General features: G+C 37.3%; 1 protein-coding gene across 5 annotated transcripts in view; it reads left to right on the top strand.

Moving 5' to 3' along the window:
* Positions 1-14,164, top strand: part of LOC126198541 (solute carrier family 2, facilitated glucose transporter member 1-like) — a 556,822-nt gene extending 542,658 nt beyond the window's left edge. For 3 of the 5 annotated variants that reach the window (XM_049934947.1, XM_049934946.1, XM_049934948.1), the window contains exons 2-9: positions 3,222-3,320; positions 4,197-4,413; positions 6,579-6,712; positions 8,591-8,804; positions 9,262-9,449; positions 11,122-11,334; positions 11,696-11,902; positions 12,421-14,161. In XM_049934947.1, coding sequence (XP_049790904.1) covers positions 3,222-3,320; positions 4,197-4,413; positions 6,579-6,712; positions 8,591-8,804; positions 9,262-9,449; positions 11,122-11,334; positions 11,696-11,902; positions 12,421-12,564 — 1,416 coding nt within the window. In that variant the 3' untranslated portion in view covers positions 12,565-14,161. Of the gene's footprint in view, positions 1-3,221; positions 3,321-4,196; positions 4,414-6,578; positions 6,713-8,590; positions 8,805-9,261; positions 9,450-11,121; positions 11,335-11,695; positions 11,903-12,420 lie in introns of all 5 variants that reach the window. The other 2 variants (XM_049934943.1, XM_049934944.1) reach the window with 2 other exon arrangements.
* The last annotated feature ends 4,037 nt before the right edge of the window (positions 14,165-18,201 follow it).

Here is an 18,201-nt window from a genome sequence, read left to right as displayed (position 1 = left end):
ACCAACTATTTCTCGAGTTATAAGCTTGACAGAATTTGTGCGCTTCCTGTGATTAAAGTTGTGTGGACTAACGTTATATCTTCTCCTTTCGGTGGAAGCTACATTAATAATTTTGAAATGATAGTGTGGGACTCGAGACGTCCTTGATCGCAACAGCCTTAGTGAGGCGAAGTCACCCTACAGATGTTCATCACGAAGTCATCCCACCAGCAGGAAGGACTCACGTAGCCAGAACAATATTTGAAAGTTTAGACAATAACTTCATACCTTCATTGCTTCAGTGAAGGGTAAAGTACGGCTCAAGTGGAAATTAGCCCTACGAGTTTTCACATTATTAGAGATGTACAGTTAATCATTGTTTTCACCGTTTCATTAAGAACTTGACTCAGTCATTCTTTCATATTCAAGAAGATGTAGTTCATCCCTCGATTAGAAGCCATTTTATGTAAGCAAAAAAGTATAAAAATCTTCCACCGTTTCAGGCTGTAAATAGATACGAACAGAATCACTCTAAAAATAGGAAATGTTAATGTACTTTTAGTGGCTAATCCCCTCGGCTATTTTATTGATAACATTTAATTCACGCGACCTATTTCGAATTTATGCAATTCCGTCTTTAGAATTGTTTGCGGCAGTCCAGCTCGACCGAAACATGAAATGATCCAAAATGTAATCATACCGAAAATCTGTAGTGATATCTACGAATGTGGGTGCATTGAATGTCAATAAAACGACTGAATGGATTGTTCAACAGTTTATTAAAAAAACAGCGCTGAACGCCCCCAAGGTTTCATCCATGAAAGTGAAACGCGCATACACGTACATAATAAAAATTACGTGTTTCTATTAGTGCAACTCTTTATTTTGGCATCGCTTTGTGCAGACAGAAGCCAGGTGGTCCTTCAGCCTACGTGAGTTTAGGCCCGGACGTACCCCGTTGCTGTCGTTAGTTGTGAAAATGGTTACAATTAGCCAGCTGCCAATTAGCGAACTGTCTAAACCATGACACGGCGGGGTGTCTCCCGATTATGTAGACCCCTACGTGATTCTCGCGCCAGTAAATATCTTAACGGCAACCGAGAACAGCGTACACCTAAACTCCTGCAGTTGTTAGCTGTAGCAGACGTGCCTAACAGAGCGGCACTAATTGGAACTGTTAAGCACTCTGAAAGGACAAGCGGTTGACCGCCTTCGGACGGCGTGTCGCCAGTCGGGCACCCAAGCACGAGCAGTTTATTTCAATCCGTTCGACAGAGAGGGACGAGAAGGAAGAATAAGAAAGATAAGACTGTTCGCAGACGCTATAGCTACGGAATTTTGAGGTTACGCTCTGGGTGTGCGAAAGTCCAACAGTCCACGCGTCAACTGCAGCAGGGGACAAGCACTTACCAGACTGGACACAGCTTGGCGCTGGTTCGTGTAGATACTGAGATTGATCCGAGTTGCTCTCTGCTATTAGAAACTCTGGCGTTCCAGAAAATATGAAGAACTCATGAGGGGAACGTAGCAATTCACTGATCTCGTTTGCTATGATGAGGTTTGTGTTCGTGATTTCTCACTGGTAGTTTTTGTTGTCATTAACATACATGCGTGAAACTACTAACGCTTGAAAGAATCTTGTGATTTCCTTAAATAGCTCAAGCCAAATGCCGGAATGGTTCCTTTGAAAAGGACACGGCCGATTTTTTTCCGTATTCTGACCTTGTGATCCACTTCTAATGACGACATCGACGTCGTTGTTGTCGTTTACGTAATTGTCGCTGCTAAACTGATAAACAAGACTAGGTAAAAGAAAGCGCTGTGACAAAAATTTTACTACGACGTTGCTTTCAGTGCTGCGTCAAAATCGCTATGCTCAGAGCGGCACCAGTCAGTAAATATTAGCGCGATCACAAATTCTTCTCTCTCTTCTCATCTGCAGGGATTCGAATATGAACGTTTGCTACTATTTTCATCAACCTAAATTTCATACTCTGTAAGACCGCAAATGACTTGGGAGATCAGTTGAACAGAATGGATAGTACTTCGAAAGAGGTTATAAGATGAAGATCAACAAAAACAAAACAAGGGTAATGGAATGTAGTTAAATTAAATCAGACGATGCTGAGGGAATTAGACTGGGAAATGAGACATTAAACGTAGTTGATGAGTTTGGATACTTGGGCAGTAAAATAACTGATGATGGTAGAAGTAGAGAGGCAATGACAAGAAAAGTCTTTCTGAAGAAGAGCAAATTTCTTAACATTAAACGTAGATTTAAAGTTTTAGGAAGTCTCCACTGATGTCATTTGTCTCGAGTGTAACCTTGTCTCCAAGTGAAATGTTGTAGATAAAGACTTCAGACAAGAAGAGAAAAAGAAGCTTTTAAAATGTGACGCTACAGGACAATACTTAAGATGAGATGGGAAGATCAAAAAAATACTGAGGAGGTACTGAATCGAATCAAAAAAGAAATTTACTGCACAGCTTGAGTAAAATAAAGGATTGGTTAATGGGACACATCTGGAGGCATCAAGGAATCTGCCACTGGTCTTCCTTTTGAGCTACTTAAACTCTATTCTATAGGCAAGTGGGTTGAAAATATCAGCACTGAACATGAGCAATGACACTTGACATAATGATGTTGTGACATGTGACATCATATGTGCACACACTGAAATAGAATAGAACACTGATGATGTTTAATTTGTTTCTGCATTGTGTTGTGGAGACAAACTGATCTATAGCCTACCCTAGGACATAGATCAGGTTGGAAGGTGACACTTTAAATGTATGTTGGTGAAGCAAACAAATGTGAAGTCATGATAATAACATTTCCTGTTATGGGGCACAAGTTAGAAATGCTAAAGACATTAAAAACAATAAGAATTTTGATAAAACATTTAACTGCATATTAGAGCTTGATGAGTGGTTTATGGCCACCATTCTGAAGACTTTGTGGCTGAAAGAAGGTAGATGGGTATCAGTACATTCAAAAGTTCATTAAGGACTGTTGATTGCCTCCACTGTGTCCCTTTTACCCCACTGTCCTTGGATTTAGCACTGTTAATTATTTCAGCCATATTGATCCATCCCAGCCCTATACAGCAGAGCAAAGTTTTTAGGAAGCTCACATACCAGATGATCATTTAAAATACAAATTATTTTACTTATAATGTGAGTTAAATTTTTCTTGTTTTCATGCAGTTTAAAGTGTGCTCACCAGCTGGTTTATGTTGCAGGGATTCAACGCTCGCCTCGCATTCGCCATTGCAGCGGCAGCCCTAGGCTCCTCGTTCCAGCATGGGTATAACACTGGAGTCGTCAATGCCCCACAGGAGGTGAGTACATTCAGAATTGAACCCGTTTACATCAGTGTTGCTAAGATGTGCATGAATCTATGAGGAGCACACCATTCACAGCAGACAGTTGGCCAGTGAGTTTCTTTTCAGTTACTGAAATACAGTAAAAAGCCACATATGTAACTATACAGCGGAGCCCAGAGAGAGAGAGAGAGAGAGAGAGAGAGAGAGAGAGAGAGAGAGAGAGAGAGAGAGAGAGAGAGAGAGAGATGGGGGGGGGGGGAGGAGAGGGAGGGGAGGAGGGTGGGTTCCAGTATTATTGTGGTAATTTTATAGCAGTATTAATACAGTTTTTATTGTCTTTTTCAAGAGTGCACATAAGTTACAATAAAGGAAACCTTAAAAGTGGTCATTCAGATGGTTGACCATTCTTGTCTAACTAAGTGGAATATGATAGATTGTTGCACTCACTCTACAATTCCAGATGACATACATAAATATTATGGGATAGCCCTTACTTTTTCCCATTATGAATCTAATAGGAAAGATAGACACTAATAACCACAGAAAGTACCCTATGCCGTACACTGTACAGTGACTTGTGAAGTACACACATATAGCAAAGTTAGCCATCCATTTACATTAAATTACATGCATAGATACTAATGTTAGTGAGGCAGTCACTCTTACTAAAATATTCTGGGTTATTATTCCATGGTCAAATGAATTTCTTCTTTGGAGAAACTCAGTGTTTCATCTACAATTATTTCTTCTTCAAAAATTCATTCAGCCATGGCACAGCAGTTTGGAATGTTTTAATATGTGTGACATTTCTAGCACTGTGAAAGTTTACATCTCACAAGTGAGATAATGTCAATAGAAAATCTAATGTGTAATATGTGTTGTTGCATGCAGCTCATCGAGACATGGATCAATGAGACAGAAGAAGCGCGGACGGGTCAGGTGGTGACTTCGACTAAGGTCACTATGATCTGGTCCATTGCAGTCTCCATCTTCTGTGTGGGTGGAATGATTGGTGGCGCAATCACTGGCATTGTTGCAGATCGTTTTGGACGCAAGGGTGGACTTCTGCTCAATAATGCACTTGTCGTCGTTAGTGCCATACTGCAAGGTACTAGAGCCCTTCCGATCACCCATCCTTTCTTTCCTCCCTTTTTTTAATCATTAATGTGCTACATATGCATATTTTACCTTCCTATTCTTTATCTTCTAGCCATTTTTTCTTTTTTTGTCATCACTTGATGCTGTTATTTTATTGCTCTGCTCTCCTCATCCAAACTTCCTTTCCGGAAAACATATGTCTTTTGGATTCTTGTCTCCTATATTATTTTTTACTAAGTCTGTTTTAACTTTGTGGATTCAACTTCTTTTTATTGTGGGCTTCTTGTGTATTTTGTTTGAAATATTGCCACTGATTCAGTTTAAATGTTGAAATAATATCACTTCATATTGTGGCAATTTCTATAGATTTTATGTACATTGTTTTTATCTTCTCTCAGGCTTGGGAATTTGTCAGTGTAGACAAATATTTTATCAAAATTCTTCTTGTTTTCAGTATTTCCAGCTTTTCTAATTTATAATATGCTGGAAAACATTTGACTACACTGAAGCAGTTTGGCCTGTCTATCACACAATGATGACTTATTTTTGCTTTGTCAGGCAAAGTATTTACGTATAAATGTTCATACTGTCTCCTAAAAGCTTTGCATTGTGTGTGCACTGTAATTTAAAATCATTTTTATATACAGCTTTCTTGATATTTTTTTCCCAGGATAGTTACACTTTTAAAATCTACTTTATTATTTTTTTCCTTTGGCCTCCAATATTTTAGCACAAAAACAATTTGTCCTTATTTTTGATGACAGACAAACTAAAAATCTGGGACTCTGTACTACAATCTGTTGTCTTGATGAGGCGTCACTAGGGTGTAACAAGTCATCAATAAGATATGGAAAATGAAATAACCCATTCCCAAGAAACCTTGAAGCAGCATAGTAAGTGTAGGGTGGCACAGTTAAAAGTAGCCCACCTGTCTTTTGAATACAAATGCATATTTTGACTTCTGTAAGAGAGTAAATAACTGCAACAATGGACAGTTTTATGCAGTAATCGGTTGTTAGCATTTTTCTGTCAGCATTTCAGCTTATTTCATCAGTATAGTTACACGTTTCTCTTTATGGTCTGCAAATGACTTTATCAATATAAGAAAGAGTTGAAATTGTGGAAGCATATGTGAAAACAGGTTCGATTAAGGAAACCTGCCAAATTTTTTGGTTCAAGTATATGGATAGAGGACTAACAGCATAAAGAGCAATACAGAGTCTGTATAAAAACTGGCACACCTTCAGATCTGTGCAAAATGTAAGATAACAAAGCCTTCCTTCAGTTAACATAAAAAAAGTTATTGAAGTTGCTGGCTAAAGAATTATTCAGAGCCCAAAGAAGTCTATACATAAACTGGCCCAACAGGTGCAGGAAAGTAGGAGGAGTGGTCAGCAGATATTGAAAAGTCTTAATTTGAAGCCATATCGTACGACAGCTGTTCAGCAATTATGGGAGAATGACAGCTGGAAACAGGTAGATTACTGCACGTGGCTTCTGAATAACATTAGTGATTGATTGTTTAACATGTGATGTTTTCGTGTGGGCACTTAAAGAGCAAGGTCTATGAAACAAATCCACATACAATACAGCAACACAAAGACAGTATCAATCATGAAGTTGCTGCCATCACTATCTGAACTTTATGCTGGTTGTATCTGAATAATCTTAGACATCTATAAATGAATTTTTCACTGTATTTTTCATTGTAAATAAATGATAAGTCCATTTTGGCTCCTCATTTTTGTAATTTCACTGCTTTTCCTTTATACTTACATGGGTTTCTTTTATCTGTGCCACCCTGTATAACTGCAACAAATAGTCGTGTTACCATTTACCTTACCACTATATTTTTCTATCACATTTTAATTACTATTCATATAATTCACATTAATTCTTACTCTGTGAAAATTAGTGAATCACATTTTCCTTACTTATTTCATTAGTAAAATTTGTTAAAATTTTCTGAAGTTTGTGGTTTCAAAAAGGTCAGTTTTCCTACAGTGGACTGCTACCCTTTTCTTCCATTCCAGTTTTAACTTTTATTGTATTTCACTCTTTTTAATAAAAATGGATAATCCTGGACATTAGAAATTTTCTTCGCAGTAATAGTTTTTATTCATCAAACACACTAATAATGTCGATATTATTAGAACCTACTTTTTATTTTTGCAGGGTGCTCAAAGGCAGCAAGTTCATATGAAATGATCATCATTGGCCGGTTTCTAATAGGAATCAATTCTGGACTAAATGCTGGTCTCACACCAATGTACCTGGCAGAGATCTCTCCACAGCATCTCAGGGGTGCGGTACGTATAACTAATTACTCTTCCATCCCACTGTCGCTCCATACTTCTTTCTGAACGTTCATGAAAATGAAGAGGAGTAGTATCAGAAGGACACGTATGAAAGTGAAAAAGTTTGTAAAGGTCAATCTGTATGTGAACTTTGTAAATTCACAGGCTTGGTTAAGTGCAGACAATATACTACAATAAGTCAACAGGAAAAGAAAAAAGTCCACCAGTATGAGAAATACAAGTAAAACTGTTCGAACGTGCATGTACTACTGACAATACATAGACCACTGCATTTATTAGTCTCTAACTGGAGAAGCAAATGAATGCAAGTAATTCTATTTTTTTACACTTATTACACATAAAATAATCCTAGGGATTCATACAGGTTATAAGTGAAGTTTCAAGCCACAACAGATTACTAGTGGACAATTCATGTATGTCTGACATACTACTGAGAAGCATTCTAATAACACATATAAAAGTAGACATGCCTTATCCACCAGCAACCACTGCCATAGATATCCAACAATTAGTACTTTTTCCCCACAGAACCAAAATCTGTGTACTGGAAGGAGGGCAGAGAGGTATCAGATTGAACAGACGGCACACACCATGATACATAATATTTTTGCCATTGATTTGGAATGGTAGCAGAGGGTTTGTATCTGACTTCATAGGCTGAAATACATGCATATTAAAGTAACATATTCAAGACTGGGTTTTTGAACCTTCAGACATTTTCTTTGTTAGGATATGAAATAAAAAGAGGAGAGAAGATGGAAGAACAGTGGAGAAAATGACTTTTAAAATGATTATAATGTTATACTGAACATTTTTCATTATTTGTGCACCAGTAAGATAGTTTTTCATTTAATAAGGGTTTGATCAATGATACCTACAATTTGTTGTGCATCTCCACATTTTAGTACTGTACTAGCTGCCTAAACTAGCATTGCTTAGGTATTCATTTTGCCAATTTGACCTGTGACAAAGGTAAACATTTCCTTTCATTTATTATTACCTTATACAGTATGCACTCCTGCAGTAATCTTGGTGTGAGATGGTCCTGGACAGTTTCTGTATACTGGGTACAGCTCTCTTGTGTGTCTACATGTCTATGGCAACACCTCTTCATTGCTCTACAGATGTCTATTGTTTTTGCCTACAGCCATTTGCACTTTTCAGTTGTAATCTCTCAAAAGCACACCCAGTGTCAGGGATTTTCTCAAGTAGACTCAACTGTGGGAGCATCTTAGTAGTAATTTTGTATGATATATCTTCTAAGCTATGGTAGATAGGTGGTTCTTACACCCACAGTAATTGTTGCAAGGAACCAAGGGATATGTGTACCAAATTTGGTTGAAATCGGTTCCGTGGTTTAGGAGGAGATGTGGAATATACACACATAAACACATACGTACATCCTTTTTATAACATGTACGGATTTGTACATTACACTGCAGTTGCCATATAATAAATATGGGTTTGGCCTTACCATTCTTTGTTCATCCTTTAACTGAGACAAATCTTTTTTGAGTCAAGAGTTCCGTTTTTTCTGTGTGAAAATGGTTTATCTACCATCATGACTGCATAATAACTGCAATGGCAAAGAAGCTATTATTAAACATGAATGGTTGTTGATCACTCTGGGCATTATATATACCCTAAACAGGGATGGTTGACACAACCACTAGCTTGTTGCTGGTGATAGACAAACTCTAGATCTGATGCATTTGCTCATGACACAAAATAAGATGTAGCATAAGTTTCAGTTCATTGTGAAAGCTTCATTCAGTTAGTTTTGTTTTATAGCAACCTAATTCTGACTTTTTTTTTCTTAAGAATAAGACAGTCTGGAAACTGGCCTACAACAAATGTTTTATTTTGCAGGTTGGTACTGTTTACCAGTTGGTGATCACAATTTCAATTTTAATTTCTCAAATACTTGGCCTGGAATCTGTCCTGGGAACCAGTGACCTGTGGCCTCTGCTACTAGCACTGACCATTGTGCCTGGTCTCTTCCAGTTGGCAACACTGCCCATGTGTCCAGAAAGTCCCAAGTATTTGCTCATCAATAAGGGACAGGAGCTTGAAGCACAGAGAGGTAAAATACACAGTCCATGGCAGGACCAATAAAGTACATTTGTGTCACAGAAGCCACGTTTTAAGCAATAAATTACTGCTGCAATAAATGTGTTATTTGGGAAAATCAAAAGGTTCTGGAATTTTCTTGTGGACTCTGGATAATCTGTTAGGTACAATATTAAGTTCAGACTCTGTATTAAAGATTATGAGCTACAAATGAAAGCAAAACCTTTGAAAGTTTTATATATAAAAATAAATTTTTCTTTGTAATTGAGTTTCAGCACATATTGGCTTAAAGTACAAATATTCTCTGGAAAACTCAGTTTATTAGTTCCACCTTAGATCACAGAAGCTCTGGGTTTTCATTAATCACAATTTTGAAGCACACCAAAGCAACTCTGAGTGTATTGTATTTACTCTTACTCAGAATATCAGCATGTCAGTGGTATTCCACATGGTACTCTTTTCAATTCCAGCTCTTACTTGGTTGCGAGGTACAATTGAAGTTCATGATGAGATGGAAGAAATGAGGAATGAACATGAAAATCTGAAGATGGTTCCGAAAGTGACTTTGACAGAGATGTTTGTGAATGCTAGCCTTCGTATTCCACTTGTAATTGCCATGATGGTGATGATTGCTCAGCAGCTTTCTGGTATTAATGCTGTAAGTGTACTTCTAAACTATGTTCTTACAGTAACTTAATTTCACTGCAGTTCCTTTACTATTAGATTTGTTCAATACATGTTGAGGCTATGTATAAAAGAGTGCTGGTGATACGCTTAGTCAACAATCCATGGTTAAAATAGGAATGGCACTACAATTTGCTGAAAAAAAATCTTCTGGTTGTAGTGATTTGACTAGATGAAGTAAACTGTGCCAAAAATGTGAGAGCAAATTGTAACAACATGTGTCTGTACTTTTATTAAACAAGGATGTTTCATAAGCATCTTGAGAACAGAACTGAGGTTTAGTGTTTTGTGCTGCAGGTTTTAGTCTTGTGCTTTCTGTGAGGGAGTCCATTGGTGAGATTCGTGAAGCAATAAAGGAGCTACTATGAAAATCTTTTTCAGATAAACATTAATTCAGGCTACTATAAAACTATTCTTTACCAAATGAGGAAATTTGTTAGCTGTAAGAACCTAACACTTGGACAGTTGCTCCAGAAATAATATCTATTGCCACTCCTCCTCCCTTTCTTTCTTTAGCCTACAATATAACCTATTTTTCCACTTGCCAGCTTGATTAAAAATAATCCTTGAAGGTACTAGAGGCAATATTAAAACACTAAATATAGCTTTCAATAATGCATTAAGTGTAAAAATGGAGCAAGTATTCCATGCTTTACAACAGATAGCCTGGACAGAAATGACAAATTCTCTGTCCATAAGATGTTAAAATATTTCCCTAGCAACCTCCTGAAATGCCTGTTGCGAACTTTGTCACAGTGTACGATGATTCCATTAATGATATTTCTAAACTTACCAACTTTTATCCCTCAGTTTGTGAAACTAGTCTCATGGAGTTCCACAGTGATTGTTGCCCCCTGGTCAAGAACAGAGACATGCTGTAAATCACTTCAGTTGAAAAAGAAGAAGTTCACAATTTATGCATGTGTGTAGGTGCAATTCTACATTTGCTTCACATGAGGGAATACCTATATTTCAACATCATTTCCTGTGTTTGTTCTTGGGCACAAAGTAGTGGTAGAGGCCTGATCCCAGTGTTGTTGTATGGCACTTCCCATTCCTATAGCTGCAGATTAACCACAGATACAGTAAATGTTCCAGTCTCTTCTCCTTAATTAGTTGAAGTCAGATCAACAACATTCTAACTGTCCCGCATTTGCAATAGTCTTTCATAATGTATATGTTGAATCATTTTTATATATACTAAAATATGAAATAATTTCTGTATACCAGTGTCAAGTCTGTTGCTATAATGATGCAGGTGGTTGGAATTGTTTGTGGTTCAGGATACAATTGAACACAGCATTTCTATTCTTATGTAAAGCCGCACAGTTATTTTATACAAGTAAATAAGGTTTCAATACCTCCATCCCCACCTCCTCTATAATAAACAATAGCTTTCCAAGAACACCAGGCTCAATAAAATTACACAAAGAAGAACTGAAAGAAAATAATAGGATTTAAATTTCATTTCCATCATCAGAAGGGCATTAACAGTCCTTTGCACATGACAAGCTATAAAAGGAAATATACATAAAATAAGTTAAAATCAGCATATATGTTTTCTTTATAAATCATTATTGCACAGTTCATACCTTTACTTTCTCAGAATTTTTTTCCAGTTATTATCATAAAACCTTACATTACAGGTGATGTTCTTCTCAACACGCATCTTCACCATGGCACAGCTGAGCAAGGAAAATGCCCAATATGCAACTCTGGGTATGGGATCTATCAATGTACTCATGACAGTGGTGTCCTTGGTAGTGGTCGAAAGGGCCGGCCGCAAAACATTACTTCTGATAGGTTTCTCTGGAATGTGTGTGGTGACCATCCTCCTCACAATCTGCATTGTATATGTGGTAAGTAACAAAAATATTATGCAGACTTCAGGAAGACACCCCGAGAATAAAATTCAGTTAAAAATATGGATATTTACAACTGGTTATCTCTATGGTTTTAATTTGGTTAGAAATCATAAGCATAGTCGAGTGATCAACTAAGCTTTACCAGATTTGGAAAGCCTGAAATAGGGTCCCACACATCTTAACAAACTAGATAACTCTTGACAGTGTGGGTTATTTGCATTCGGTACCATATTTACATATCCAGTTTACCTCCAGTATGAAGTATTAATACATGACTATAATGTTTTTGTCTTTGCATATTAAATACTACTCTTCTTGCCTTCCTTATAGCAATGATTTTCTTTTCTTCTTGCAGAAACCAGGAGTAATGTGGCTGTCTGTGATATCAATCATCCTGGTGATTCTGTTTGTGGTAATGTTTGCTGTTGGACCAGGATCAATTCCATGGTTCTTGGTTTCTGAACTTTTCAATCAGTCTGCGAGACCAACTGCTACAAGTCTTGCTGTTGCTATCAACTGGACTGCCAACTTCATTGTGGGCATTGCTTTCTTACCCATTCAGGTAACAAATCTATCAGTTTCTATACATAAGTAGCATTTAAAGAATGACTGTAGAAGCACAGAAACAAAAACTGAAGAAATATTAGATATATAGACTTTGCCATAGTAAATTTTTGCTCTCCACATACATTTCAGTTCAGTTACTCATAACTTCATGTGTGGCCCCAGTCTGGAACTATATATGGCATTGAGATTTTAGTAGCCTAGCTAGATATAGGAAAATTGGTTGTTTACTAACTTGGAGGACAGCAGGTTGATTGATTCACACAGAAGAGGAGAAAATCTCAACTATTGGCTCCATAGACTTCAAATTTTTTTTGCTTTTCTGTGTTTGGCTTTTGCCCTGCTGCTCCAATTCAGGTTAATAAACACTTTTTCACATTTACATTACCTTGTAGTCTGCTTTTGAGCTGCAATTGATTGTATATTTTTGGATTTGCTATGTGATAGTTTTAGTGTCATATTGTGTGCTTGCATATTCTAAGGAATTATCTTACCCTTTACTTTTTCATTTTGCAGGAAGCAATTGGAGGTTATGTGTTCATCATATTCGTCATACTTCAAGCACTGTTTGTGCTATTTATTTATTTCAAAGTACCTGAGACCAAGAACAAGACCTTGGAGGAGATTACAGCAATGTTTAGGCAAATTTCATACAACTGAGCATTGTCTGCTGTGAACAAAAATGATCATGAAGACACTATGTTCCAGTGATCCTGTGAACATGATGACAGTAGACTGTTATTTATGAAATGTACCATTTTGTGTTGAAATTAATAAGCAGTAGGAATCATGACAACAGCAAGCACAGATGCTGCCAGTTTCTTTGTAAAAGACTGTTACCAAATGTGGGGAGAAGGGCAACAGTAAAAGATGATAGAAATGATGGTACTGTTATTACAAATTCTCAGTTTGGGTAGAATTTTGTTGTGATACTATAAATGTAAATTGCTGAGAGTAGAAAAGACTTTTCCAAGTGTAATGACAGGATGCACAGCTTTATAGGAAACACATTCACAACATTGAAACATAAATAAAAAGCAGCTCACAAATGAGGCTTTATTTTACTTTATTTTCAGTCAAGACATCTCACTGCTGTGTGCAATAAGACAGATCATGTACAAATAATGTGGGAAATGGTTTATATTGTGCACTCATGACAAAGTTGGATAGGAATTTACTGCTCAAGTAAATGCAAGTCATTAATAGGTAGGCTGATAAAATGTACAATTACTTTAGATTTTGTAGCTTTGACAAAAATTCTCAGTCAGTACCATTGTAAACCTTAGTTGTTAGTCATCTACATTCCTCTCTCCCAGAAATAAATTGCTGTTTCATTAGTAAAAATGTTTGGAAGCCTCTGCTTGATATATAGTCATTGTACCCCTCATGACATCAAGTAATTACATTATAGTAATATATTTCCATGATGGAAAAAGATGACACTTCAGCTGCAGGATAGAAATTTTGTCAGCCTATCTACAGGTGCTAAGCAGTCACTTTGCTTATAAGAGAGGAGTCACCATAAAGCAAGTATTGTCAATATCATAGACTGAACATATTTATACTCTCAGAGAAGAGTTATGGATCAATGTTTCACATCATAATACTCATATGTGTAAAGAAATACTCATTTCTATGCAAGTTTCATAGACATTGTAAAACATAAAAAAACTGTGTTGCAATTACAGCACAAAACAGAGAAAATTGTGTAGATTTCATATCAGACTTAAAAGCTTTCTCAGATGAGTTTTTGTAGTAGACTGTGTTCTTTATAGAAAGTTGTAAAGTTGTGTTTTCAGTACATGTCATAGCACAATTTCAAGCCAGCAAAACAGTTTGTCACAATATTTCAGAAGCAGTTGCAGATAACAAGAGTGACCATTCTCATCAAAGAAACAAATAATTGTCATCCTTTTGTCTGATACACATGAATGTACAGACAACAAGAGAAAATTACTATGCACAACCATTTTATTCAGAAATTAGTACAGAATGTTTCAGATACATTTTGATGAGCAATAAATCTTGTCATGTAAAGGAACAGAAACAGGCTGTAGTGTATTAATTAATCAAAATGACATGTTACTGGAGTTTGTTAATTTATAACAATAATTGTGTAAGTAGATGTAACATTTAATGGTGTTCTGTGCATATTTTATTTTGTACATATCAGTGCCATTTGTATATGTTTTGTAAATATGTAACATAGAATGTGTAGATATAATATGCAATGTAAAAATGCTTTTGATATATGTGTAATATATATGTATTTTATGATAAATAGATGACAGTTTTTATACAAGAAGTTTTATTATTCTGTTAAACAAAATACTATTTGTCCCAAGGGGTGTTTTTCTGCCAGTGTATTAGATAGAAACAAAGTCTGTAGCTGAGTTGCAGAAAAATGTTTGTCATTTAACTCCAGCACCTGGCAAGAGCAGCCATACCTGGGGCCAAGGGGGACTGTACTGCCCCCCCCCTCCAAAAAAAAATCCCTCAGCTCTCAGGGAAAGGAATAAATATAGTGTAGTAAGGTGCTTTTCATTCAAGAAAATAATTTTTAAGAGAGACAGTATTACACAGGTTTTTAACAGGGTCAGAATTGGATTTTTTTTTTTTTACAGCTTCTTACAAGTTGCAATTCATCTTCCAAAACAGTAAAAATACTCCATATCTGCAGATCTACCCCCCCCCCCCTCCCCCCGGATTATGTCATATACATTGTTGCTCCTATGACATCATATCATGCTCATAAATAGTTCACCTTGAACCAGTTTATGAGCATGATATGATGTCATAGGAGCAATGATGTATATGATATAATCTGTTACCAAAAATTCATTTGTAACATACTTGAAAATGGCCTAAGGCCAAAATTGTATAATCGTACAGGAAATAAAGAAAATGGCAGCTGAAGGCTTCAAGAATTCATTCAAAAAATTCATCGCAGCTGTGGACCCTATCGCATTGAAAATTATAACATCAGAATTGTCTCTGGTGCCTTTACCTTCCCTAAAGCCAAACTGATCATCATCTGACACATCCTCAATTTTCTTTTCCATTCTTCTGTATATTATTCTTGTTAGCAACTTGGATGCATGAGCTGTTAAGCTGATTGTGTGATTATACTCACTCACACCTGTCAGCTCTTGCAGTCTCAGAAACTGTGTAGATCATATGTTTGCTAAAGTCAGATGGAACGTCGCCAGACTCATACATACTACACACTAATGTGAATAATCATTTTGTTGCCACTTCCCCAAATGATTTTAGAAATTCTGATGCAATGTTATCTATCCCTTCTGCCTTATTTGTTCTTAAGTCCTTCAAAGCTCTCTTAAATTCTGATTCTACTACTGGATTTATTTATTTATTTATTTATTGTATTTTTTTTTTGCATGGAGACACCAACTGGTGTCTTTTGCAAACGTCATAGCATTTTTTTACGAGTTTAGTACAGTCATATATACATATGTGATTACATATACATGATACAAATGTACCATTGTACCTAATAAGGAAGGCACAATATTGGGTGTTACATCGTACCTATTACAAATATTCAGATTTTACACAACTATATATATATATATATATCTAAAAACAAAGATGATGTGACTTACCAAACGAAAGCGCTGGCACGTCGATAGACACACAAACCAATACAAACATACACACAAAATTCAAGCTTTCGCAACAAACTGTTGCCTCATCAAGAAAGAGGGAAGGAAAGGGAAAGACGAAAGGATGTGGGTTTTAAGGGAGAGGGTAAGGAGTCATTCCAATCCCGGGAGCGGAAAGACTTACCTTAGGGGGAAAAAAGGACGGGTATACACTCGCGCGCGCGCACACACACACACACACACACACACACACACACACACACACACACACACACACATATATATATATATATCCATCCACACATATACGGACACAAGCAGACATATTTAAAGACCCAAACTCTCTGTCTTTAAATATGTCTGCTTGTGTCTGTATATGTGTGTGTGCGCGAGTGTATACCCGTCCTTTTTTCCCCCTAAGGTAAGTCTTTCCGCTCCCGGGATTGGAATGACTCCTTACCCTCTCCCTTAAAACCCACATCCTTTCGTCTTTCCCTCTCCTTCCCTCTTTCCTGATGAGGCAACAGTTTGTTGCGAAAGCTTGAATTTTGTGTGTATGTTTGTGTTTGTTTGTGTGTCTATCGACCTGCCAGTGCTTTTGTTTGGTAAGTCACATCATCTTTGTTTTTATAGGCATGCATATCAGAGCACTTTGTTGCTTTGTTTTGATGTGTCACAAAAAATATAATTAATTTGTAAAGATACAGTGAGTAGACTGTGAGGTATTTATGATGAACAAAGATTTCCCTGCATGAATCTCTATACCCTAATCCATGGATAATTCTGATTGCTCTTTTGTGTAGGGTTAATATTCTGTTCATATGTATGTCGGCAGCACAACCCAATCCGTTCTGAATCAACTTCTGTTTCTTCTTCTATCACATCAGACAAATCTTCCCCCTCATAGAGGCCTTCAATGTACCCTTTCCATTTATCTCATCTCTCTTCTGCATTTAAGAGAGCAGAATGCCTGTTGCATTCTCACTAAGAACTTCAAGCGTATGTTGTCATTCCTTAGTACTTCCATATCCCACTTCTTTGCCTATTGATTCTTCCAGACTAATCTCTAAAACTTCATCCTACTTTTTGTCACTTCTACATTGTGATCTGTCTCTGTACCTGCTCCTGGGTATGCCTTACAACACAGTATCTGATTTTGGCATCTCTGTCTGACCATGATGTTATCTAACTGAAATCTTGCTGTATCACCTGGCCTTTTTGCGATATACCACCTCCTCTCGTGGGTCTTGAACAGATTGTTCACTATTACTAGCTGAAATTTATTACAGAACTCACTTCGTCTTTCTCCTCTCTCATTCCTTGTCCAAAACCCATATTCTCCTGTACTCACTCCCCTACAACTGCATTCCAGTTCCCCATGACTATTAGATCCTCATCTCCCTTTATGTACTGTATTACCCTTTCAGTATCCTCATATACTTTCTGTATCTCTTCATCTTCAGCTTGTGACATTGGCATGAATACCTGAATTATCATTGTCACTGTTGGTTTGTTGTTGATTCTGATAAGAACGACCCTATCACTGAACTGTTTACAGTAACACACTTCCTGCCCTACCTTCCTATTTGTAATGAATCCTACTCTCATTATGCCATTTTCTGCTGCTGTTGATTTTATCCCATACTCATCTGACCAGAAATCATTGACTTCTTTCCATTTCACCTCATTGAGCCCTACTATATCTGGATTGAGCCTTTGCATTTCCCTTTTCATATTTTGTAGCTTCCCTACCACGTTCAAGCTTCTGATATTCCATGCCCTGACTCATAGAATGTTATCCTTTTGTTGGTTGTTCAATCTTTTTCTCATGGCCACCTCCCTTTGGCAGTCTCTCATGGAGATCCAAATGGGGGACTTTTTCAGAAATTTTTCCCAGTGGAGAGATCATCACGACACTTTTTCAATTACAGGCCATGTGTCCTGTTGACAGACACAATGTGTCTTTAGTGCAGTGTTTTCCATTGCCTTCTGCATCCTCATGCCATTGATCATTGTTGATTGTTCCACATTTTAGGGGCAGTTTCCCACCCCAAGGACAAGAGAGTGCCCTAAACCTCTACGTGCCCCTCCACCCTCTTTGACAAGACCATTGGCAGAATGAGGGTGACTTCTTACGCCAGAAGTCTTCAGCCACCAATGCTGATTGTTAATCAAAGTTTAAGGGGTGGCAGGTTTTGAACCAGGGACCAAGGACATTTTGATTAGTAATCAAAGATGCTACTCCAAACCACAGTTACGGAGTAGCTTATCTACCAGAAAGGTCACACAAGCTGGACAGGCCAAATTGTGTTCCACAGGTCCTATTGCTCCCTTTCTTCTATCCTAAGGCTGTCGTATAGTTGTGGCCATGAGTTGCAATTCCTGCAGACTAGACTTCCCTCAAACACTGAAAGCTCTGCAGGATGGCTATGTCATCAGGCAAAGCGAGTCCACCAGCAAATTCTAGCAGCTTTCCGCAGACATCACTTGCATAGCTGAATTATGGCCCTATGTTTCACTTCAAACATCACATGAAACAAACATTGCAGAACATAGTATTACTGCACACTAGGATATAAGCTGCATTCTGTGGCTTAACCGACATTTCGCAGTGTTCCAGTGAGAGCCAGTCTGTCTTCCAGTTCCAGTCGCTATCACTCCAGTTCATCACAGT

The sequence above is a fragment of the Schistocerca nitens genome, chromosome 8, assembly GCF_023898315.1.
Source record: "Schistocerca nitens isolate TAMUIC-IGC-003100 chromosome 8, iqSchNite1.1, whole genome shotgun sequence".
NCBI lineage: Eukaryota > Metazoa > Arthropoda > Insecta > Orthoptera > Acrididae > Schistocerca > Schistocerca nitens.
The sequence above is the reverse complement of the archived record's forward strand: the minus strand, read 5'-3'. Positions and strand labels throughout refer to the sequence as shown.